General features: G+C 43.2%; 1 protein-coding gene across 1 annotated transcript in view; it reads left to right on the top strand.

Annotated features, from left to right (window-relative positions):
* cpne4a (copine IVa) overlaps positions 1-25614 on the top strand; it is a 486687-nt gene that overhangs the window by 406471 nt on the left and 54602 nt on the right. The window contains exons 3-5 of the mRNA XM_038712358.1: positions 9309-9488; positions 18929-19000; positions 24443-24517. Of these exons, the coding sequence (XP_038568286.1) occupies positions 9309-9488; positions 18929-19000; positions 24443-24517 (327 nt within the window). The remainder of the gene's footprint in view (positions 1-9308; positions 9489-18928; positions 19001-24442; positions 24518-25614) is intronic.

Genomic DNA, 25614 nt, shown 5'->3' with positions numbered 1-25614 from the left:
CTTTCATGGCTATTTATATCCCACGCACGCTGATTTTAACTGCGACAGTAGGCGTACGACGACACGCCGTTTCTGCAGTCTAAACTGTGTGAAATGCAAAAAATGCGTTGGAGTAACACGCTACATGACTTCAGAAATCGGTGTGTTATTCATACGCCTTTTGATGATATCAGGCTGAGCATCTAGTAGGAGTGTACAAAGAATATATCTGTTATATGTTCAGGAGGAACAGGATCATGTGACGCGCCCGTCATCCCACAGTTCAGATCCTCCAGCAGTCTTAAAATATCTCATTCCTTCCATAGATCTTATGAATTGCTCTGCATTGTTATAGATTAACACAGCGGCTTCCAACCGTTTTTAATCAGTGCAGACCTCCCAGAGCTCCCGTCTTCCTCCGTGTGTCCCTGCACAGCGTCTTCCAGTTGAGCTGCTGCAGGACAAACGAGGAATATTTGTTCTAAAAATCCTGAAACTTCAGAAGATCTCCACCTGATCCGATGAAGTCAGAAGCTAAAACTTCAGATTAAAAATTTAAGTTAAATGTTGACAGCAGCTCGTGTTTCCAGAGAATAATAAGATCTTTAATGAAGACACAAATGTTCTGATGTCTGGTCCTCTCCAGAAATCTGTTTTTCACTCATCTAGAAGATAGAAGATTATACTGTGTTTAAACAATGATGGTTCATGTGAGAGGACGGTGGGAACAGAAGGAGCAGAGAGAAAAAAGCATTTTCAAGTCCTGCATCAACGTCATCGTTGATCTCAAGAGAGCTGGAGGCAAAACAACAGAACAGGGGCCTGCACCACGAAGCGAGTCATCTGGCTTCACTAACAATCGATAAGTGGTGCCACCAAGCGAAGACGACTGCTAGATGTAAATAATGCAGGTTTTTAAATATACATGTTTTAAAAAGCAGCTCTGCAAATATTTCATGAGGGGAGGAAGTGCATTCAGCACGCCGGTTGAAGCTGAAGGATTCACACAACACTTTATTGACGAGCGCAGCAGGACTTAAATCTAAAGAAACGTGGAAACTGTCGAGACGTTCAGGTCCTTCTTCGTTTTGCTGCTTTGACACCAGAATAAGAAGCCGACCTGAGAACGGTTTCGTCGTTTTGCCTGCAGCCTGACGCTGATACAGGACTTCAAAATCCTTTAAACATTTCCTCTCTGCTCCTTCTGTTCCCACCGTCCTCTCTCGTGCACGACCATCGTTCTCCTGTAAGGTTTTTATCTGCTAGAACAGATATCTGATGAGGACCAGACAAACTTTGCCTCAGAACATTTGTATTAAATGTCTGAATGAAGAATCACCTCCATTGTCTTCATCAAAGATTTAATTGTGCAGCGAGCATTTAACTTAAACTATGAATCTTCACGCCTCACTGCAGTTTCACACCACCCCCACAATCCTGTCCTCAAACTCACAAAGATATATATATATAATAATATATATATGAACAGTCTTTTCTGCAGGATGTATTTTGGTGTTGATGCTTCATTAGAGAAGTTGTGAAAAAGAGAGGGTGGAAAAACAAAACTAAACGTCACGTCGTGTTTCTGTGTTAAAGCTCTCGACTGACTGACGGAGATAAAAGAAACACAAAGACGAGCAGAAACAGATCTGAGATCAGATAACGAGACTCACCTGCTTCTGACTGACAGACAGGATTTTCCAGACAGGTGATCTGAAGCCTCCGTGTTGTTGAATTCCTCACAGAAGCTGATTTTATTTTACTTTTTGGGGGTTTGACTGGATATTAGACACACTGAAGTGCATCTACGACAGCTTCCTGTTTGTCATTAATGTTCAGCCAAGTGAAGCCACATGGAACCGAGGGATCGGACCCGGATTGCAGGCCCCGAGGCAGGACTGGTTCTCTTACATGGATAGTGCAGCAGGCAGTCCAAACTAATCCAGAGCACACAAGCAACAAATCCACCAAGAGGAAATAATCCAGCAGCACAGGGCAGGGGAGACGGATGGAAAGCAAAATATAAATCCACGATCTGTCCAACAGAAACACCAGAGACAGACTGGAGGAGCACAGAGAGGGCAGGAGGACTGAACACAGGTGAGACACACCAGGACAGGTGCAACCAATCAGACAGGGAACTCAGAGACAGGAAGCAAAAGCTGCAAAAAACACACACAAGGAAGAACACTTTCAAAGTAAAACAGGTCATCACAAAAACCAAAATCACCTTCTTTTACCGACACATAAGGACACAAAGACCGTCCCAGTGGAGTCGTTCAATTCAAAAGGCTTTACTGGCATGAAGTTTTAGTTCAAACATGTTGAACTGAAGCAGAAAGTCAGAAATACTAAAATAAAAGAGAATCCAATCCATATTTAATTATGTAGCACATTTTCAAAAGCAGGTTTACAAAGTGCTGCACAAGACAGACACAAACAGTTGGTTCAGGAAAAACTGAAAGGCAACAACAGACGAACACACAGCTCCCGTGCTGGATTAAAAGACAGGATTTGAAAGTTTTGACCTCTGGAGGTAACTCATCCCGTAGTTTAGGGGCCAATGATGAAAAAGCGCAGCCATCCCTGGTTGGTAGTCTGGTTTTAGGGGCAACTAGTCCTGCTGATCTGTGGACCATAGTGACCTTGCGGGCGTTAAAACCTACTTCACACGACACGATTTGCTATTTGGTGAGCTCGGCGACCGTCAGGCTGTGATCGGGGGTAAATCAGCGGCCAATCACCACGACGCATCAAAACTGACGCATTTCTGACACCTCGCCAACGTCTGCCAGATATCCAGCACGTCAGATATCTGGAGGAGTCGGCCGGCACGACAGGGCTCTACAGTGCGACCATATTACTCGCATATGCCCCTGAAAATCAATACATGCGAACAGAAAACTGATTTACGAGCACAATGTGTGAGTATTTACAGCCTACCATAGTCCCGACCCACATCCCGCCCGCCGCAGTGCACCGCTAATTGTTCAAAACAGGCCCCGCCCAGAGTAGCGGGCAGGATGCGAAGCAAAGCGAAACGCTGGCAGAAAAATGGGTTTGACGTAGTAAACTTTCAAATATCGAACTCCTCCTGCATAAATGGTTCTGATTATTGATGAGATTAGTAGCATTAACAAATTAAGATCAATTGATCAAGGATTTAATGAATGAATTAATGAATCTGCTGTTTTGTCCAACTGGAATTAATATTATAGCTTAATAGTGGTGAGCTGTATGGTGTACCGTTACATAAAATAACTACTGTCATAATAATAATAATAATAATGTGGCGCATAGAGAAGATGCTTTTGGATAAAAGCGTCAGCTAAATGAATAAATGTAAATATAAATACTAATACACTCATTTAAACTAGTTTCTCCTAGTTGTGTGAAAGAGCCTGTTCACAGTGGAAAGATGCAGATTTCCACTGCACAGTGTGCCAGTATGTGTCCTTCTAGCCTCCTCCTGATATTGTAATACTGTTCAGTATTGGGTTGTGTGGCTGCTGCTGGTGGGTCATGAAAGTTTTTGTGATGACTGATCAGTGTTTAAAAGCTGTTTTCAACGTCTCAGATTTTCAAAACATCTGTTTCAATATTTTAAAGCGCTTTGACAATATTTTAGGGCCGATGCCGAGTGTCCAGATACCAGGGTCTTCACTTTCAGTGATGTTTACACACTATGGTTGAACACAAGCAGAAGGAGCAAACACGTAGTATAAATATGTATAATAAATAGTTTGTCAAACTTTCTGTTGCTTGAACATTTTTCACTGTGCTCCTAATTTTTTTCTTTTAGGAGCACATGTGCTCATTGGGAAACAGGTTGGCGTAGAGCTCTGCTCGACATCCACATCCAGCCAATGAGAGCAGGCAGCTACTTTTTCACTGCAAAACACTTTTTCCTCCCCTCCGGCTCTCTGTAGCTCGGATGATCCTGCTACCTGCAGGTGCTGATCCATCCTTTCACCCAGATTCTTTGTCTTTATAATAACAAACAGCTGTTTTGTGTGCAGGTTTGCGTCATTTCCCGTTTCACATTTCACGTGTGTTTTCTTGACAAAACGTGGTTTGCAGACCAGCGTTGGGTGACACAGCTGCTGTCAGCTCCTGTAGTGTATGACCCCGTCATCGATCGGTCACGTAGGGTGAACGCCACGACGACTTCAAGACTCCCATTACAAGACAGCAAGTTGGGTAGTGTGCAGCCATCGGCCGACGCTGAGAGTCGTGTAGTCTGCACGAGGCTTTACAGGTCTGAGATATAATGAGGTATCAAACCATTTAGGGATTTAAAAACAAACACTAAGATCTTACAATATATATTTTAAAATGGACCAGGAGCCAGTGGAGCGAGGCCAGAACTGGTGCAATGTGTTCATGCTTGCAGGTTCCAGTTGAAAGACGAGCAGCCGAGTTTTAGACTAACTGAAGAGAGAGGATTGGTTAACATCAGTGAAAAGTGCATCGTGGGAGTCCAGACGGGTTGAGATAAAAGCGTGAATCACATGCTTTAACTCCATTTTCTTTTTGTCTTGCTTTTTGAGAAGCAGTAACATATTCTCCTGAACAATTATTAAAATAACACACCATAATAATAATAATTGAGCTGAGGACATTTGCAAGAGTGACATTTTTATTTACTTTGTGTTTTGGTCGTTTCTTTCCAGTATTCAAAATATCTTTCTGTTTGCTTGTAATTTAGTTTGGTCTGCTTGAGTCGGCGTCCTGAGGCTGCTGGGGAGCCTCTCTCTCTGTGAGCTCTGTGTTTGGTCTCCACCAGCTCCTGAGGAAAATATCAGGCTCTTTAGCTGCTGGATGCTCCACTATGTAGAGGAGTTAGTGGGCCAGTAGGGGGCAGTCTACCCTCTGGTAGACTTTCGTCTAACGTGAGCTGCAGGGGCGAGATATAAAAAACCATCGCCGTCAAGTCAGACACATTCTACCTGCGTTAGCTTACTGTGAGCTGATCTCGCGGCATTTGCAAAGAGAATTGCACAAGATCAGACGAAAGGTGGTTCCGGACTCGGCGCCTTTCCTCCTGCGAGATTTTAATGTCATGTGACATGGTGAGTAACCAGCATGCATCATGTAAAGTCAGCGCTGCAAAGCGCCGCATGAAGCCAAACCAAGCGGGAAGCTTCCAGTCAGAGAACTGAGTCGAACGCAGAAGTTCTTGAAACCTGCATTCTATCAAACGGCCAGCAGGGGGCGACTCTTCTGCAGAAAGAAGTCCGGCTCCATTAGAAATAACGGTAAAACTGGTTGCAAAACATGGCGGCGGCCAAACTCGAGGCTTCAAAACGGCGGTCCACAAACGGGTGACGTCACGATGACTACGTCCACTTCTTTATGAGCCGGTGCAGCGATGGGGACGCTGTAGGAGATCTCGTCCTTCGGATAAGACGTCAAACCGAACCGAGGTCCTGACTCACTGTGGTCATTAAAGGTCCCATCACATTTATCGTAAAGAGCCCCGAGTTCCCCGGTGTCCTGGCAAACAATTCCCAACCTGGCTTTCAAATCTGACCATGTAATCATCCGATCGATTGTTAATATTTAACATTAAAAAGTGCTGCTTTAAGATCCGGGGAAATGATCTAATTACCTTGAACACAACTTCCTACTGTCGTTCTCTGAGTGTGTTTGCGTCTGTTCTTGTCTGTCAGCAGCTCGACTTTCTTCAGAGGAATCACTGTGTTTTTTGTGATCTGCTAAACGAGCTGTTTTCTCCAGAGTCCTGTTGTTGTTGTTGTTGAATGTGAAGCGGTGACAGCAGGAATCCGCCCGTCGCTGTCGTCTCTCCTCCCTTCAGACTCGTTAAAAAGTGAAGTTCAGACCGAGGTGGACTCCGAAAACCTGCCAACTGCAGGTTTTTCTGCCCACGACAGACAGTCAGGATCAGATCCGCCTGCAGAGTCTGACCCGGTCCGTTTGTGATCAGGTGAAACCTTAATGATTCTCAGGAGGGAGGATCTCACTGCTGCTAAAGAAAGCAGATAAACAAAACGCACCGGGATGCAGACAGCAGTGTGATAGAGAGAAAGACGAGCTCGTTACTGAGGAGGTTTGCTCTTAATCAGCTGAAAACTCCAAAAATGTTCCTCATTTAAAAATGAATCTTTAATTGTTATCACATCATGTAGGTGCAATAAAAGCGTCCGCTAAATGAATTAATGTAACCGGACGTTGCAACGCCAAGAGGTCTGGACCAAGCGTCCATATGTGACGTCCTGGGATGGCGTGAACAGACGGCGGGACGTTTGGAAACAAAAAAAGAGTATGTGTGTAGCGCCCGTAACTCACCGCTGTACGCCTGTACAAAGTACCAAGGCTGAGTCCTTGCTGCAGCGGCCCCGGGTTCGAGTCCGACCCTTCGCGCTTCGCTGCATGTCGTCCCCCCTTCCTGTCTTTCAACTGTCTTATCTAAATAAAGGTACAAAAAGCCCCCAACAAAAATATATATAAAAAAGTCTATTTATGCAATAATAAACAAGAATGAACCGTAATTTATTAGATCGTCTGTCAGGAAAATAAATCTGATTTATATGGAACCCAAAAATGTTCAAAAATGAAATAAATAAAAAAGAAATAAACAATGACATAAACACATTAAATAAATAATTAGTATTATTAAATGTTATTTAAGGTGCAGTACGTTGTGCAAAATGAATGTAATTAGAAGTTAAAAACTTATAAAGATGTGGGCCTGTTGCTCTGCCAGAAGTTAAGGAAGATTTAAATATACCAAACCTAATTAGCGAGTCCAGTTAGACCCACAGTGAAGTGACGTCCACGCTGAGACGAGGCGGGGGTGAGGTTCTGTGATTCCAAACCGCTGAGTGAGTCTGCAGGAGGAGTTTCTGCTTTCAGCTGCCAGACTCTGACGTCCAGCAGGGTCAGCGGGACGTCACGTTTCCTCGCACACTTTCAGCTGATTCAGACAAACTTCAACCGTCCAATTAAAGCGACTTTAATGAGAGGGTCTCGAGGAGCTCCAGCCTGAACACCATCTGTCGGCCGCGACTGTCGGACAGCAGGTCGACCGCGTGCAGCCTCTCAGCAGCTCGGTGCTGATTTGGATCTCTGTCATCAGTTTCTGGCCCGTCTGGACAGGGTTTACTTTTCTTTCAGGACTTGTTGGGTTCTCGTGTGTCACGCACACAAACACACAAAACATCTGTTTTCAGAGGCGAAGGCAGAATCCAGGATGGTCCAGCACAGCAAGGCCACATCTCGTCAGGGTGGAGTCCAGTGACAGCCGACATTTAAAGGACAGCTGGGAGAAAGTCAAACAGCAAACAATACCCCAAATGTAAAATAATGTCTAGACTCGCTAATTAGGTTTGGTGTATATATATATATATACACACATATACACACACACACATATATATATATATATATATATATATATATATATATATATATATATGCTTAGTGGCCCTACAAGCTTCAGATAGCTTAAAACGGTGTCCCTTTTCACAAATCTGCATTATTTCTAATGGTGACAAAACTAAATTGGAGTAAACTGAACTGAGCTTGGCATCCTGCAGCAACAAAGACTAAAACTAATAAAAACTAAGCAAAAACTAAGCATTTTCAAAAAATAAAAACTAAACTAAACTAGCAAACACACGTTAAATACTTAAAACTAAACTGACATTGAAGTCAAAATGAAATAAAAATAAAAACATTATTTTATGTATATACACACACACACACACACACACACATTACTGCAGTAATCACTGTTTAATCTGTAACCTATAAAACTGATCAGTGAACAGTAATCTCATGTTGTAGTCGCACTGATTGGAACATTCGCAGTTATCAACTGGAGATCATGTGACTGTGGAGCCGCTAAAACAAACAGGCCTGAATAAGGTTTAAATGTGAGTTTTTCATTATTGCTGCTGACAGTCTGAATGTGTTCTGACTGCATGAATAAAAGATTTTATTAATGTAAAATAGACGTCTAAAACTTTAACCTATAGACACATTTTCCACTGCAAAAAAGAATTAAGAGTCTAACCTGCCGGGTGTGACTGTGACTCTACAATCACAGGTTCATGATTAAACTGTCTGATATTTGATCTGTGCCTATTTTCATAATCAGGCAGCCGATTGCCAACCGGCATTTAGTCCCGTCGGCTTCCAGCTTAATAAATACAGCCTTCCTATTTAAATGTAATGGGCTGCAGCACTTTATCATTCATTAAAGAAAGTCCAGTCTGGTAAATGATGAATGAGCCGCGCTGTGTAGCAGCCTAATAATGTTAACGCATTGATTCTTCTTCCACTCCTGCGTTTTAGAGCCTATCAGGGTCCGCGTTGGCAGCGTTCATATTTCAGAGCTCCACCCGATTAAAATGGAGGTTCTGCCTTTATTTACCCGTTGCCATGGTGAATCGTTGTGTCTGAGCTCCACTGATGAGGCTTTTTTTCATCCCCACGCGCTTCAATCAGGCTCAACATACTCAGAGCTGACTGAACCGATTCTGATCAGCTGTTCGATTCCCAGCTCAGGCTCAGGCAGAGCTCAGGGAGAAGCTCCGAGTTTACGCCTGCTTTCTGAAACAGGGCTCTGGTGTAACAGTCTGAGCCCGTCGCTGGCAGAAAGAGGCTCTTTCTCTGCATTTAACCCGTCCCTCAAGGGAGCATTGGTCAGCTGCTGTGCAGCGCTGGGGGACCAACTCCAGATGTTTATCAGTTTCAGGTCAAAACAGCAGACCGGAGAACCTTTTCGATGGTGGGGTAAACCGGAGCACCCGGGGTAAACCCACGCAGACACGGGGAGAACATGCAAAGTCCACACAGAAAGGCCGGGGTTTGAACCTGCGACCTTCTTGCAGTGCTACCTACAAGTCATTTCAACACCAACAGATGTGAAAATATGACCCAGGTTTAAAAAAATTATTCTTAATATCCAGCTTTCCGATTTGTATTAAGCAGCATACCGTCAGGGCAGATCAGCAGTTTTACTTTGTTGGTCAGATATTTTCTGATTTGAATCTTCATTGTGTTTCATATTGTGCAGCAGCCTCAGATGGAATAAAGAAGACCGTCCTGTTTTTAATTCAGTCTCCTAGTCTCAGTCCGGCTGATCGGTACCCTTGAGCGTTTACCCCCTCGGTGCAGTTTGTTGGGGTCGGTGTGAACGCCGGACTCGAACCGGGTCTGCCTCGAAGAGGAGGTCTCGGACTGCTGTCGTGTGAAGCTACCCATTCAGGAACCAGACCTCTGGGTCTGAAGTTTGAGTTCCTTTCTGTTTCTTCAAAGTGGAAAATTTCATCCCGTTGTTCTGTCCTCTGTGTCTCCCGCAGGTGGATCGAACGGAGGTGATTCGCAGCTGTGTAAACCCCACCTACTCCAAGGTTTTCACTTTGGACTTTTATTTTGAAGAGGTGCAGCGTCTGCGCTTCGAGCTGTACGACATCAACAGCAACCACAACGGCCTGAGGGAGGCCGACTTCCTGGGATCAGTGGAGTGCACGCTGGCACAGGTGAGTCACCTGATGTTCACCTGCTAAAGACTCCATCGTGCTGCTGCAGACGGACAGAGATGTGTCTGTACCGGCTTTCAGCTTTTGAGTTTAATGGTAATGTTTCCAACCCGCCTCTCGACAGGAGCTCAGGTGTGTTGGCTATATTGAGGTCTTAGGAGACCGTATTCAAAGATGGCGTCCCATTCAGTCGAACGAAAGTCGATAAATTCAGACAAACTGACCCACTTCTCCTTTTCCAATGATTGTGTTTAAGGGTAATCCTGTGGGATTCCCGCAGGATGGGAGTCAGTTTCACTTCAACACGGGAAATGGTGCAGGAATAAAAGTCAAAGGGAGCAGGCGGGACGGGAACCACTGGCCAGTTTTTAAATCTAAATATGCAGTTCTGATATGAAGAAACTGTTTCTGAATTGTTTTATCTGTAACAGGACAGAACACTAAAGGTCTGCGTGAGTAAAAACGTGTGCAAACTTGATATCAGCAGCAAATTAACCCGTAAGCTGATCTGCTAACGGCGTCTTTCAAAAGGTCAAGATAGCAGCTGTTCATTTACTACTTCTGCCTTAATGAATATGCAGTTTGGGGTGTAACATGCAAATACATTTATTTACTACACGCAGTGTGATCTAATGAGCCTAAACGCAATTTCACGTGAGTGCAACAGCATCTGTATTTAATACGTTTGACAGGAAGGTGCAGAGATGGCTGCTGTTATCAATGGAGAAGACGACGTAGAGAAATTAACAATATTAGATAATATTATTCTGTATCCAATATATAGAAATACAATAATTGTATTTTATTTATTCGAATAACTATATGAATTGAATAGATTTTTTTGTATTTTCCTTTAGTTTTGGCAAAACTGTTGTTTTAACATTCATGCCAAGAAAGCAAATTTTGTTTTGACCCCTGCTTTTCTCCGTAAGATGGAAGAGTTCAGAAAGTTGCGCGCCATCTGCAGCAGTGTGTAAAATTCATCCAGCCAGAGGGAACGATCACCAGCTGTTCACAGCGCGCCGGTTGTATCAGCGACACAACCTGTTGTAGGTATCGGAGAGGAAATGGGGCGTTGGGGCGTACAGGGCAGGGCCAGGAGGTCGAGGAGCGACCGGGCACGCTGCGGACGGTCGGTGGTCGTTCCCTCTGGCTGGATCTGTTTCTGCTGGGGTTTCCCAAAGCAGTTTTTCAGGGGTGCTGTCTGAAGTACATAGTGCAGTCTCAGGCAGGACGGGCAGGTACAGATGATTTCTACATACTGACGCTCTGAACGAAACAAACCAAGGTTTTTACGCAGTGGCTGCTTTCCCTCCAGACTCTCATGGCGGAAACCATTAAAACACGTAAACCCCTCATAAATACTGCCGCCTCCACTGTGTTTGCACCTGTTGTCATCCACGCAATATTTCTTAGTTGATCACCCGTAACAGGTACTACAATTACACGTGCAGTATTTTAGAATACACACACAAATTAGTCCTCTTTATTCTGGGTGTTAGTTTAGCTTAGTTTTTAGGCGAGGAACACAAACTCCATGAGTTTAAGTTTGGATGCTGTTTGAACATTGAACCTGCACAGATAGTTTTCATCCATTAACTTGTAGATTCATTTCTTTGCTGTGCGTCCAGGCACATTTAAAACAAATGTTTCTACAGTTAGATTTGGTGGAAAAGGTTTTGCTGTAGTGAGGGAGAGCCACTGTAATTTGCATCACATCGCTTCTTTCAGACTGCAGCCACTGCTGAGCATGTATTCCCCCAATGCCCGTTTGTGCATATTCAATACGTACCTAGGAACCTTTTGCACGCTTTTTTTATTAACATTTATGCCTGTTGTCGTTAATTTGCATAATTTAATTTAGCATCAACTTGACACAAAACACAAATAATTAATTTCTTTATATTATTGTTATTATTGTCATCCAGGCCATAGTTTTCAAAGAAAGTTAAAGTCAAAGGCAACTGGACTTGGTCGAAGGACTTCTATTATTGTAAATAAATTCAGGCATCAAGGGGTTTACCTCGAGTTTTATTTTGAAAGTCTAATTATGTTGCGCGTATTGCATATTCTCACTAACTTGACCGCGGAGCCCTACACGTGCAAAAACCACACTAAACGTTACCCAGGGCGTTAAAAAGCGACGCCAAGGAGTCTGACCAGGTGTCCATATGTGACGAGTTGGGAGTGAGAACACAAGCCAGAGAGCTTTTGTTTTGTCTTGAGGGAAACACTTCTGTACAGATTTCATTAAACACTTGACAAAAAATGTACTTAATGTAGTTTTCCTCCTCTCTACAGAAGCTGTTTGCCTCTTTTTATTTTCTTCTTGTGTGAAATTAGTCTCCACAGACTCAACAAATATCTCAGAAACAGAATCCACCGCAGTGAACAAACTCAAAGATAAATGAGCTGGAGATATTTATAACCCTGGAAAAGTCCTGAAGCGTCTCCCAACTGATCTAAACTTTACAAATAAACTGCAGCCAGAAAACAGGGAGAATCTACTTTTCTGCCTTTTCTTCAGTTGATGAAAAACTAATTGTTGAAATATAACCAGACAGCAGTTAGAAGATGAAAACAACATCAGAGGCTCCATCACAGCCTGAGCGCCGCAGAAGACAGAGATACTAAACTGAAAATATACACACTCACTCTGCTCAAGTATATTTGGCATTTTGATTCTCTCTTTTTCTCTGCAGAGGTTCATCACTGAAGCTGATCCACAAAGATGACAGAAAACCAAAAACATTCATTCTTCCTCTGCCTGCAGCACAAACTGCAGCTGGAGTGTTTTTTTCTTATAGATAGAAAAAATACAAATAAAAACAACCTCATCTGCATAATAATTTGCACAACAGCACAGAAACATTCACAGACTTCATGAAGACGAAGAGAAAACGTCTGTTAGTTTGACTAATTAACGAGCTTATTTAGCATTCATGTTATATTTCTGTATTAGGACAAGGACACGTTGTTGTTGTTGCAGAGAAAAGCTGCATAACAATCACCTCGAACATAACTCTGGTTTTAATTTACATATTTATCAGCATCATCAAATCTCGTGTTCGCAATCAGACAAACAGGAGGAAATAGAGCTTCTGTTCGGGACTACTTTCGGTGGCGGATGAATCCACACGTGGTGCTGTAGTGAGTGTTTGGGGCAGCAGGACGGTGAATGTGGGAGTCAGAATAAACGACAGTGAGTGTGTTCATGGTGGAACATGTCTAACCCTTCTCCAAGAGGTGGAATCCCGCACGGTGGATCATAACCTCTGGGAAGTGGAGGCCCGATCTCTTAAATTCTTAAAACCGCTTCACGTCCGCTGGCTCCATTTTGGTCACTTTGTTCTGTTATGGTGACGCCGATGAAGCAAGGAATCGGACCAAAATGCAGACACATGCGCTGAGTAGATCTTTGTTACATCTGGAGCGAGTGTCAGTCTGAAATCTGTAAACGAGAGGCGTAAATCTACAACAAGTTCCAGGAGTCCACAGGAAACTGACGGCGACGGACTGAGCGCGGCTGACTTTCGCCAACTTGTTAGTCAAACGTGAGCGACTGCAGAGGCGGCGAATAAAACATTCTACCTGCGTGAGCTCACTGTGAGCCGAGCTCAACGACTGAAAGGTGCGGCCTGACTCGCCCGCCTTGCTCCTGCGAGGTTTTAATGTCACGTGACATGTTTTGCAGCTCCAGCGAAAGTCGGACACATTTTCTGACCAGCATGCATCAGGTTAAATCGGCGCCGCATGAAGTCAAACGCACCTGCAGACATATAGAACCAGGCAGACTGTGAAGCACAGGTGACAGCACACACAAGGAAGGACACTTTCAAAATAAAACAGGAAAAATACTCCTGACCAACCGTCCACATGTGACGACTTGCAGAGAGAACGGGTTGTGTTAGTTTACAGTCACTGATTATTTGGGTCTGAACAGGAGCTTTGATCGTAGGCGTCATCCACAGTGGGGACGTTGAAACTGTTCTGTAAATAGCTTGCACCAGAAAAGGTAGCTAACAAATCAATCAATAAGAAAATGGAATTTAAATGTGGAAGAAACAATCAGCTGATTGCTGCATTATATTCTGTTATATTTTCAGATGTATGAATCGTCACCTGCCAGCTGAATTTTTTGTTTCCCTTTACATAAATCAAGACACCTCCACCGTAAACTGGAGCAGAAAATGTCTCCAGAAATGAAATGTTTAACGCTGCTGAGGGAGGACCGCCCCCCCCCCCGCTCATTTGTTTCTGCATTTCCTAGGTGTATCATCACAGCCCTGACGTGAGCACCACTGTAGCACAAAGCGACGTCCTTGGCTTTGATGACATGAAGACAAACAGAAAATATCAGACTCCAAGATCTTGTTTTTTTAAATCATATTAAATAAGTTTGAGCTGTTTGTTTTTCATGTACATGTTGTGGATGAGATGATATTGGCGAATATATATTTGGATCGTGGCTTCAGGCACATAAAATCATTCAACGTCAGAGTTTAGAGAATAAAGAGACAAAAACAAAAGAAGAAATATGAGAAATACTTATTGTGTCGTCCTGTGTTTGGAGAGTTGAACAGCGAGGAGGAAACAGGATCGTTGGACAGATTCTCCATCTGCTTTGGCCTCGTTCTAAACTGAAGTCAATGCTTCTCACGAGGAAGCCGCCGCGTGGCGGCGGAGCGACGCTGTGCATTTCCTGCCGTCTGTTTTTCAGTTTCCTGAAAGCGTGTTGGAAGAGTTTCATCCTGCAGAGCAGAAGAAGAGGAGCCCAGTCTGTGATGAAACAATGAGCTCAGGTGACCGGAAAAGCCTCCTCTTCCTCCTCGTCTTCATGTCCTCGTGTTGGTCTCTGCCAGCAGCGTCGCTCGGATCTGCTGCCAGCTCCTCCGCCGGCCAGATGGCTGACGGAGCGCTGGAGATTTCTGCTAACAGGCCTGGAAGAAACCCTTGAAAGTGCTGGCACGCAGGAGCCAGGGAGGGCCGGGCCTCGGCTCGGTGCTGCAGGGAGCCGGCTTCTCCTCCAGCATGCTGACGGTGCAGGTTGGAGTTTGTTTCACAGCAGCAGGAGGGTGGAGACACAAACAGGAGCTGCAACTTCCAGAGACGCTAAATTACAACAAGAAACCTCAGTGTGACCCGTACCGGAGAAGAACATAGTCCAATTAGTCACGTTGTTGTTTTCCAGCCGGGGGTAAACCTGTGAGGACCCTCAGTATTCAAGTTTCTGTCCAAACAAGAGCTGAAATATGTGCTGAATTACCAGAAAATCAGCCAAACAAAATGGGACCTGCTGCTTGTGAGCGTTTATTCATCAAGTCTGTTTCTGTTCATCCACAAACTCGGACAGGAAACAGTTTCCTCATCTGTTTATTTTATTTTATATATTAAACAGGTGGACGGAAACACACTAAGGTTGTGTTCAGACTGCAGGCCGAAGGACTCAGATCGGATTTTGTGAACAGTGAAAAGTCACATGGTCTCTGATCTCACCTCCACATGCGTTTCATGTGTATCAGAGGTTTTGTGCGACCTCAGTCTGGACGGTCAGATCGGAGTTCATGCGACGCTGACGTCTCTCTAGAGAGGCGGCGCTGAATGGAAAAGGCTCCACAAAAAGCAAGAATTAAACATGTGGCTCTCTTTCTCCTCGTCCTCGCTACCATCTGCTCACAGATTCACGTTCTTCCACCTGAAATCCAGCAGGTCGTAAGCACAGGCGCTTTGCTTTGTGTTAAAAACAGTGGTGGGGACATCAGCGCTCAGATTAAATGATAATAATACATCTGGATTGTTCAGATCTGGACTGTTCCACCCTGTTAGGGACATATACATATTGCAAAGTGTTAATAATGTAAATATTCAACATTACTTAGCTTTTCTTACACCTTATGTGTCCCTTATTCCATCACATACGTCCTGTTTCTTTGAATATTAATAAAACAAGACTTTTTGAGCAGAACATGTTCATTTTCATTTTTGCACCCAATTTACCCAAAAATGGTGAATTATAACAGAAATGTGCACAAACAAACAATGATGTTAATCCTTAAACTCCACAAATCTCCCTTCTGCGTCATTTATGGACGTTTAGGGCTCCGCGGTCAACTTAGCAGCGCCTAGCAACAACAAATATGCGACATCCGGTTAGACTTTCAAAATAGTGTTTCGACACATCGCCATGTTGAAACTGCACGTTGTTAAAGTAACGAAACTACTTGGTTAAGGTTTGGGTTAAAATAACCAAGTAGGTCACACTTAAGTTAACTAACATCGCTTACATAACTTGCCTAAATAAAATTTTTAATGTTGAATTTTTGTTTCACACGGGACACGAACCCCGGTCTCCTGATTCAAAGTCCGGGTTCTGGCCCTCCGTCCACCTCAACTACCTCTCTACTCAGTCTTTTCTGTTAAATGTCATTTACCTTCACCCCACTGCGCTGAACTGTGACAGTAAAGCGATCCCCAGTGCGTCACAAACTGACGACTGCGGCTCTTGAGTACGCCTCCGTGTGTGACGAGTTGGGAAGAAGACAAGTCAGCGTAGGCTCCTCCTATAAGTCTCTGATTTATTATTACACTTTACATGTACTGTAGAGAGACTGCTCCAAGACAACAGCCAGGCTTTATCACCCAGAACATCAAGCTCACAATCTGATTTATTGCAAAGTAGGTTTTAACTTGAGAACAAAATGAGAAAATATTTTAACACTATTTTTAAGAAATATTCCATGCGGAATTATATAAGTGGGGAAACCTTGAGCATAAACACAGTTTCCTGCATTCTGGAGATATTTACAGTGCAAATGTCTTCATTTACATAAAGGGAAACAGATGATTCCGGAGGCAGGTGACAATTCAAAATCTAAAAATGAATATTAATAAATAAATCAGAATAAGCATTAAGGCCTGCAGCATAAACACGGCGTCCAAATGTAACTCAAACCCTAAAGTCAGGTGGGACTCTCAGACATTAAAGCCTCCATCAGACAGGAAGCTGGCTTTTCAGGTCTCCTCATGGTGTGTAAAAAATGCACTTAACCTGCAAAGTGAAAATAATGTGCTCTGGAATTAATCATTTCCCACTTCCTGGGAAGAAGCGACAGTTCCTGTTCACTTCCTGTTCACTTCCTGTTCACTTCCTGCTGCTGCTGCCGGGACTCGACACCGAGTATTGTGGTAAAGTGAAGTAAACAGTGACAGCTGTCGAAGCCCTGAGTCACATTTATCTCCGAGCTAAAGATCTTTAGTTCTTTAGGGGGGAGCGGCCGGTGACTGATGGTGCATTCATGTGGTGTAGGAATAAGCAGAATCTTTTTTCCTCCTTAAATCTTTATTGTAAAAAGAGAAATAAAGTGTTCATGGGACATAAAGAAGTATACGGAGTACAAATACATATAAGAAGATAAAAATAATAAAAACTTTGCCGGGGGTAGTCTAGTTTACATAAAGATATTAAAAGAGGACAGGGCTGGACTGGGACAAAAAATCGGCCCTGGCATTTTTGGGGCGAGGTGCCCCACCAAAATCGGTTGAGACGTAAGACGTAAGTTTGGTGTCCATGACTACAAGGCAAGAATATATTTTAATAGACTTACTATTTAGAAAAAATATTTATATATGAAATGGGGGTCTGGGGCTCCCAGAAGATTTTTAGCATTAAACACTTAATGTCTCCAGAATGCAGGAAATTTTTCTGCACCAATTTATGGTGGAAAAGACTTAAGTTACTTTTTTGAACAACGCAGAGTTTTCTTCTGTATTTAGATTGCATTGCAGGTTTACTGTGCAAATAAACCTTTTTCACAGCATTTTTATTTGTTAATCAACATTTTCATTTTTCAGAACATTTTTAACGAATGTTTTCATAAAGTCATGGCTGCATGTCCCCAGAGTGAATGAGCCTCCCTCCCTACAGGCTGAGCTGCTCCCTGCTCTCCGCTTCACCTCCTCTCTCCTCCTGCTCTCTCTCTCGCCCTCGACCCATCACGGTCACTTTGTCCCTCTGTTTCGCTGACACGCCTCCTCCTCTGCCTGGCAGGGGCCACTTTACTCCTTCAGGTGCCTGTGCTGCTCTACGCAGGGTCCTGCAGCTGATGTTGAAGCTCCTGCAGCCCCGGCAGCAAATATATCTGTTATTGTCGCGCATTTGGCAGCAGCCGTCTGAACAATGGTTTTTTGGCCCGCAACGCAAGAAACAGAGAGCAGGGGGGGTGGGGGCTAATAAGAGATGTGATTGGGCCAGCCCAATGTCAGTATAGAAAATTACCCAGTGGGCCACTGTCCATGCTTTAAGGGCCGATCGTTGGCCCGTTTTTTAAATCCAGTTAGTCATAAATAAATAAATAATTTACGTTACACCGGCCCCAAAGCCTTTAAGGGCACATGAAACCCTGAAGGCGTAAGAACGAATTCACAACTCTGGTAATGGGACCATCTGAGGAGCACCTGAATGCACCGTGAGCTGCCGGTTGCAATTTGCAACCCTCACCACTAGATGTCACTAAAACTTACACACTGAACCTTTAAAAAATGCTGACCCTGTGAGCCGGTCAGCAGAACACTGGGGCGTCTTCAGTCGACCACTAAAGGAACTACCAAGTGTCTGAAGACACTGTGGAGTGGACGATCTACAAGATCCATGACTTTCTTTAGTTTGGCACTCGTTCTCTTTTCTATGAAGACCTCCAGTAGGACAGGGCCAATCACAGAGACAGCTGTTTTAATCAACTTATAGATCCTGTTTCCTCCCCAGCAGAGCCCAGCATTACCTCTATTAAAAGTACAATTCCGGTTTGTGCTTACATCAAAGGATCTGAGTTTTCTCAGGAAGAATAGCCTGTTCCTTCATGAAAACACTGTGTTCTTCTTCCAGTTTAGTTTCGCAGCGAGGCAAACACCAGGATATTTAAAGGACTGGACGACCTCCTCCTTCCTCCTAAAGTCGATAATCAGCTCTTTAGTCTTTCCAACATTTAGTTTAAAGAAGTTTCAGTCACGGCAGTTCACAAAGGAGGCGGTGTTGATGTTGGTTGATTCAGAAATATTCAGGTCAGATCGAGCTGTGTGATTTGGGTAAAGTGGAAAGTTAAGCTAACGTCTGCTGAGAAGTGTTTGGGCGTTCAGACGTGTTCCAGTTTGTCTCAGAGGCCTGAGAAAGGATTTCTCCAGGATCAGTCAATGCTTTTGTCAGTGATGATGGTCTGAGTATTTTACAGCTGTCTGATAACATAGTCGCAGCACTTTGACCCTGACGGTGTCGTGTTGGCTCGTGCAGGCCGGGCACATTAACATGCACGACACAATAATACAAATTTGATTAAAGTATTTGATTAGTGGATTTTTGAGATGTGGATATATTTTAGCTTCTGGTTTTTTAACGTCCTTTAAACATTTTGTTTTTTTATTAACCTGGACTCTTTGTGTTTGTGCAGATCATCTCTCAGAGGAAACTGTCCAAAGCTCTGCTCAGACCAGGAGGCACCGTGGGAAAAGCCATCATCACGGTGAGCCTCTCTGATCCCTCTGCAGAACCAGAACCGGGTTTTCATTTTCAAACGCATCAGAAAGAGAAGGAACACTCGTCTCCTGGCAGCGTGAAGGGAGTCCATCGCATAGTGTTAGAGGGTTTACTGTGACGATGGTGAGACACAGCCGATGAGCTTCCTCCATTTTGGCCTCTCCGGCTCTCCGTCCACTCTGAGGTCAGATCTGTTAGGACGGCTTGTTTTTGGTCGACAGATCAAAGTTCATCAACGTTGAAACTAACGGGAGAAATTTCCTTTTTTTTCCCAGTTTCTTTCGTTCCTTTGTTTCCTTCCTGCTCTCCATACTTCCTTTTCCTTCCTTCTTTCCTTTTTACTTCCTTTCTTACTGCTCTCATGCATCCTTCCTTTCCTTTTTATAACTTCCTTTTCCTTCCTTCCCTCTTTTCTTCCTTCTTTTCCTTCCTTCCTTTCCTTCTTTTCTTCCTGCTCTCCATGCATCCTTCCTTTCCTTTCCCTCGCGCTTTCCTTCTTTCACTCCTTCCTTTCCTTCCTTCCTTCCTTCCTTCCTTCCTTGTGTTTTTCTGTCTTTGTTTCTTTTTTCTTTCATCCTTCCCTCTTTCTCCCCGTCCTTTCTCTCTTCCACCTTTCCCTAACCCCTAACCTCCCTCCTCCTTTCCTTCCTGTCTTCCTCCTCTCCTCCTCCCACTCAGGTGTTCACCACAGTTGAAATCAAAGCGTGGATTTGAACCTCCTGATCAGGGTGACTGAGAGTCTTTTCAGTCATGTCAGAAACCAAGTGGGAAGCCAGTGAGGGATCACCAACGTGTCTTTGTTTGGCTTCCTTCTTCTTCGTGTCTCTTCTGTGTTGTCTGCAGACAGGAAGCTGGTTTTCCAATTAGCTCTGGTAACTCTGATCCTCTCAGCTGGACCGTCCCAGGATTTATTTGCTCATTGATCCAAAAATTCACCGCTGGAAAATCCCTCTGATGTTTCTCTTCACCTCTGTGCACACCTGACACGCTTCAGGAGGATTTACTTTGAAAGGATTTCTGAAACAGCGAATCAAAGCTTTTATTTCCTTATTTCTCCCTTTTTAAAAATACTTTGTCTCTTTCTTTTTGTTTTGTTCTTCTTTCTGTCCCACATTTCCATTTTACGCCTTCATCCTTTCTTCTCTCCTATTCTTTCCTTTTCTATTTTAATTTCTTTACTTTCTTCCCTCCTTTTTTTATTCTGCCCTCCTTATTTTGTTCCTTCTTTCATCATCCATCCTTCCCATTTCTTCTTTCCTTTATCTTCTTTTGTTAAGTTCTTAATTTATTCATGTCTTCCCTGTTTCTCTCTTCATCTTTACTTCCTTTACATAACTTTTTTAAACTCTCTCTCTGTCCTTCCTGTTTTCTTTCTTATCTCTCTCGAGGCCGAGTCGTGTTTTTCTTTCCTTCATTATTTTGGTGCAGGAACTGAACTTCAAACAGTCTGAGAGGGTTTTATAGAAAGTGAAGGAGGAGACAGACCTAGACATGAAGTGAGTCCTGATCCTGGTCCAACTGCCACTTGTTGTTTGAAGATAAAACAAAGTTGCTTTCTGTTTCGTCCTTCGTCTTTTAGGGTAAGGGTTATTCATTCCTTTATTTGTTTCTGTACAACTTCCTCTACATTCTTCCTTCTTTCCCTTTTTGTTTCGTCCTCCTTTCCTTCGTTTCCTGTGTTTCCTCCTTACCTACTTCTACTCTGTTTCTTCCTTCCTCTTCTTCCCTCACCCAGTCTTTGTCTTTCTTCTTCCTTCCTTACATGAATCTTTTCCTTCTTCCTTCTTTTGTTCCTTTGTATTCATCCTTCTTGTTGTTCTTCCTCCCTCCTTTATGAATCCCCCTCTTCCCCCTTCAGATTTCCCATCCTCGGCAGATGAATGCCTCCTTGTGTTTTCCTCCCTCAGGTCATCCGGTCTGTTTACATGATAACAACCTGAATATATTTACGTGTCATATAAACGCCTGCAGGCTTCTCCTCGTGTCTGTCGGTTGGTTAATCGGTGCAATATCTCTCATCCATCACGCCGCCTGTCGGTCAGACGTGAACGTGTTGATGCTTCAGGGAAAGAAGGCAGCGTTTTAATAAAGTGTCTCCAACTTTTAAACTCTTCATCAGTCTGTTCAACAAACTACCGAAACCTCGTTCACACGTTCGTGGTGATGGAGGATAAATCTTGGCCATCTCTGACCACCTGTCCTCTAATGCCGTCATCAGGACAAAACTCAAAGTTTAAAGATCACATTCCTGCTCCTCAGATGATGAACCATCTTTATTTTGAACAGTCTGAACTTCGTCATCAAGTTTATCAATTGTACGTGTTTCTTCCATCATTCGCACATTGTTTTTGCACGTTTTGTCTCACCCTGTTGTGTATTTGCACTCTTATCACAGTTGCAATATCTTTTTAAGCTCCTTGATACTGTACCATATGTACAGGTCTGCCTAAGTTTTATTTTGACTATTGCTATTCCACTTCTGCATACCAACCAGAGATGCTCTCAAGTCTCTGAGCTAGAGTCCAAGTCGAGTCTCTGAGCTAGAGTCCAAGTCAAGTCTCAAGTCTCTGAGCTAGAGTCAAAGGCGAGTCTCTGAGCTAGAGTCCAAGTCAAGTCTCAAGTCTCTGAGCTAGAGTCCAAGTCGAGTCTCTGAGCTAGAGTCCAAGTCGAGTCTCTGAGCTAGAGTCCAAGTCAAGTCTTTGAGCTAGAGAGGCAAGCAAAGCAATAAGCAAGCTAACGTTAGATGGCCAATGCTGAGCTAAACATGTTCACTAACCTCAGGTTACTAACCTATGTTGCGTTCAGCGCTTTTTTTGTTTGGGTCTTGTTGTATGTAAGTAAGTTATAAGTTTTAAAGCCAAAGTTTATGATGAATGACACAGCAGCTGCCACTGTTTGTTGTCCACTCTCATGTGTGACCGCGCAGGTGAAACTAGTAAACAACATTAACGGCTTTGAGCATTAAACACTTAATTTCCTGCATTCTGGACACATCATCTGCAACAATTTATGGAGGTAATGTCTTTATTTATATGAAGGGAAACAAAATTAATGTGGCAGGTGACAATTCAAAATATAAAGGAATATAATTCAGTAATCAGCTTTTGGACAATGCACATTTGTTTCTTCTATATTTCAGTTGCACTGCATGTTTTCTTATTGTGCATTGTTTCATTTTTTATTTAACATTTCTACTTGCTGTTTTTCAGAACATTTTTAACAAAAGCTGATGGAAACATTCTGATTCTGACCTGTCCCCAGCATCCCCAATGTAAATAACACCTATCAACACCTCGTCAATATTCTCAAATGTCCAGCCCCATCCAGGCTGTGATTGGTCGGTTCACCAAAACTGACATTGACAAGCTACTTTCTGCACACAGTGGCATGAAAGGCAACCAAACTGCTCTTTTCCCTCGTCTGTCTCCGCGGACAGATTTTTGCAGGCAGGTGAGAACTGGAACAGGTGAGCGTCATGTAGCGCCCAGAGAACCTGGGGTAGAGTGTAGGACCGGCAGCTTGGGTGAAGTCCCGGTGCGCAAGAAAATGTCGAGATGCCAGTACTGCGTACTAGGGCGTACCGCCCCACTTCAAGCACTGGTTATGGGTAACGCAGGGAGGGGAATAACAGCAAGCTCATCAGACGTTTCCTAAAACTAAACACCAAGAGTCCCGCACCTCGAGTCCAAATCAAGTCTGAAGTCTTTTGAGGACGAGTCTCAAGTCGAGTCTCAAGTCACTCTGTGTGCGATTTAAGTCGGACTCAAGTCCGAGTCTCAAACTCGAGTTCCCATCTCCAAAACTAACTAACCTATCTCTCTGGAAAGTCATCACCTTGCACAAACAGCAAAATGACTCTCTACTGCATTCATATTTGACTGTCCACTGCACATTTTGTACTTTGTGTATTTAATGTGTAACTGTACTGCACAATTTTGCTTCATCTTGGTCCGTTGCCACTGCAAATGAGAATCTGTTAAGTTATTTTAAAGTGAAGCATAAACCTAAGTACTAGTTTTGGTGCTTAAACCTAACCAAATTGTGACGTTTCACAACGTTAAGCCCTAGTTATTTCTTAAACATCTAACCGGAAATTGCATATTTATTCTTGCTAACTTGACTGCGCAGCCCTAAACGTGCAAATGGGGTCTTAACAATATTGACAGTAAGCTATTTCTTTTTTATTTTGAAGATATTTTGTGGGCTTTTGTGCATTTATTTGGGATAGGGCAGTTGCAAGAGACAAAATGTGGACTTGGACGACATGCAGCAAAGGGCCGCAGGTGAGACACGAACCCTGGCCCTACAATGAGCTATTATTTACCCTGAATTTCAGTATCTTTATCATCATGGATCATGTGTAAAATTACGCAATGATTGATGCATGAGGGTGATTCATCACTAATTCACTCTAGTAAAGAAAGAAGCATGGATGCTGTTTTTTGTCATCGCCACTGAAGCAAAATCATAAACTCTCTTTAACCTGAAAGATAAGAAAAACCTCCTCATCTGAGCCTGAGAGGGGGTTTTCTGCCGTTAATGATACTGACAGCAAGGCTCGCAGTGGGGTGCTTGAAAACAGCTCTCATCGCTGAATTTTGTGGATCTTAATGGACCCCCTTCTGCAAGTTTCAGCCAAACGTGCTTTATCCCCCGAAAACCATGGTATAGTCCACACACCAGGTGGGAGTGAGAAAGATTAGGTTAATCATCCCTTTCTTGTCCAGTGAAAACCCTGTATCTCCAGTTGTTAGTGAAACTGCCAGATGAAGAGTTCCTTTATGTTCTGAGAAAACCCTCCTCTTCCTCCTTCAGCTGAATAAACCCTATAAACCCTCCTCGGATCAGCTGCAAAATGCATCATCACAAAAGCTGGAAACAGGCTGTTTTTCTGACTATTTAGAGATACAAGGTTCTCACAGGACACATGATGATCTTGTAGACCAGGCTGCAGGTTAAACTACCCAGCAGAATATGAAGGAGTTTGGACTGACAGGATGGTACAGACCAGAGTCCAGCTTCTCCAGCTTTGGGCAGCATGGTGGTCCAGTGGATAGCACTGTGGCCTCATAGCAAGAAGGTCACGGGTTCTGTGTGGAGTTTGCATGTTCACCCCTCCGGGTGCTTCGGGTGCTTCGGGATTCCCCCACCATCAAAAACATGTTCTTCAGTCAGTGCCATTGTCCAGACACTACTATAGATCTGGAGTTGGTCCCCGGGCGCTTCGCAGCAGCTGCCCACTGCTCCCTTGAGGGATGGGTTAAATGCAGAGAATGAATTTCGTAATGTGTATGTGACAAAAAAGTATCTTCTTCTCAAAGTTTGCAGGTTGTGTCATTTGTTCTAAATATTCGGTGTTTGTTGTCGACTTAATGACGCCGTCCTTCTTATCAAAGGGAAATTTATGTGTGTGTGTGTGTGTTTGCAGATCACAGCAGAGGAGCTGACGGGGAATGACGACTACATCGAGCTCTCCTTCAGCGCCAGAAAACTGGACGACAAGGTAACAACAGCTGTGTATGTGTGTGTACATGTATTACTCACGTTGTGGGGACCTAGATCTGTTAACACAGTCACATTGTTGGGACTCGCCTTCCACATGGGGACGAACCGCAAGCCCCGTAACGTATATTATTAAATTTTAAGGCGAAGACTTGGTTGGGTTAGATGATTATGGTTAAGGCTTTCATGCAAGAAATATTAAATCACAAAGTCATATTTTTTATGTTTGTTTTAACTTGGAAACACTTAAGTGTTAAACTATGCCTATAATTTATTCCCAGTATATTTTATTTTTAAATGCATCAACGCCATAAAAGGTGATTCAATGGAACTCAATAGAGGTCCAAATAAATTATATATATTTTTAAAAAATTACTCAAAGTAAGTAGGACAAATAAACAGTTTATTAAAGTGCAAATTATATCATTATTTTAAATAAAACATACAAATAAGGATGTCCTCTGGACAGATGTGGACAGATGGATTTTCAGTGTCAGAACAAAAATGTACAAGAAATATATAATAAAAATCTTTATTTCTAACATCTTATTCAGTTGGAAAATAGTTTTTTTACCGGCCTAGTTTTCTGACAATAAAAAGGATTTTACAGTTGTTGCTGAGGGACTTGGTGCGTCTCCTCTTCCTTATTACATTTTTAATTTATGCTGCAGTTTATCAGAACTACAGAGATGTAAAGATAATAATCAAATGGAAGTGTAGACAATGCTCTGGGTGTCCACGTATGGCGGTGGTCGGGGCGTGGTGCTATAACTTAAAGGGCTCAGAATGGTTTCCAAATACATGTCCACTGTAGTCGACGTCATGCACGAAGGTAAGCCTCCATGAAAGTAAGTCGATGTAATATCCTCTGAAGTGATGGAAACACGACTGTGTGCGAGTCTGAACTAAAGACGAACCCTGAACCCTGATTTTCCTCTTCAGGTTTAAAACACTGAGTGAAATATTATGTTTGTTATGAGTACCACATTTTATATTTATTCTTAATACTGTAGATGTCTGTGGGTCAGACACATCTGAAGACAGACATTCAGTCATGAACAAGTTTTGGAAGAAACAGAATATAAATCGCTGGTTACT

Source organism: Micropterus salmoides, unplaced genomic scaffold (genome assembly GCF_014851395.1).
Source record: "Micropterus salmoides isolate LMB-PRFRI ecotype aquatic unplaced genomic scaffold, ASM1485139v1 Ms_hic_scaffold_11, whole genome shotgun sequence".
Lineage (NCBI taxonomy): Eukaryota > Metazoa > Chordata > Actinopteri > Centrarchiformes > Centrarchidae > Micropterus > Micropterus salmoides.
Note: the sequence above shows the minus strand (reverse complement) of the source record. Positions and strands in the feature narration are given on the sequence as shown.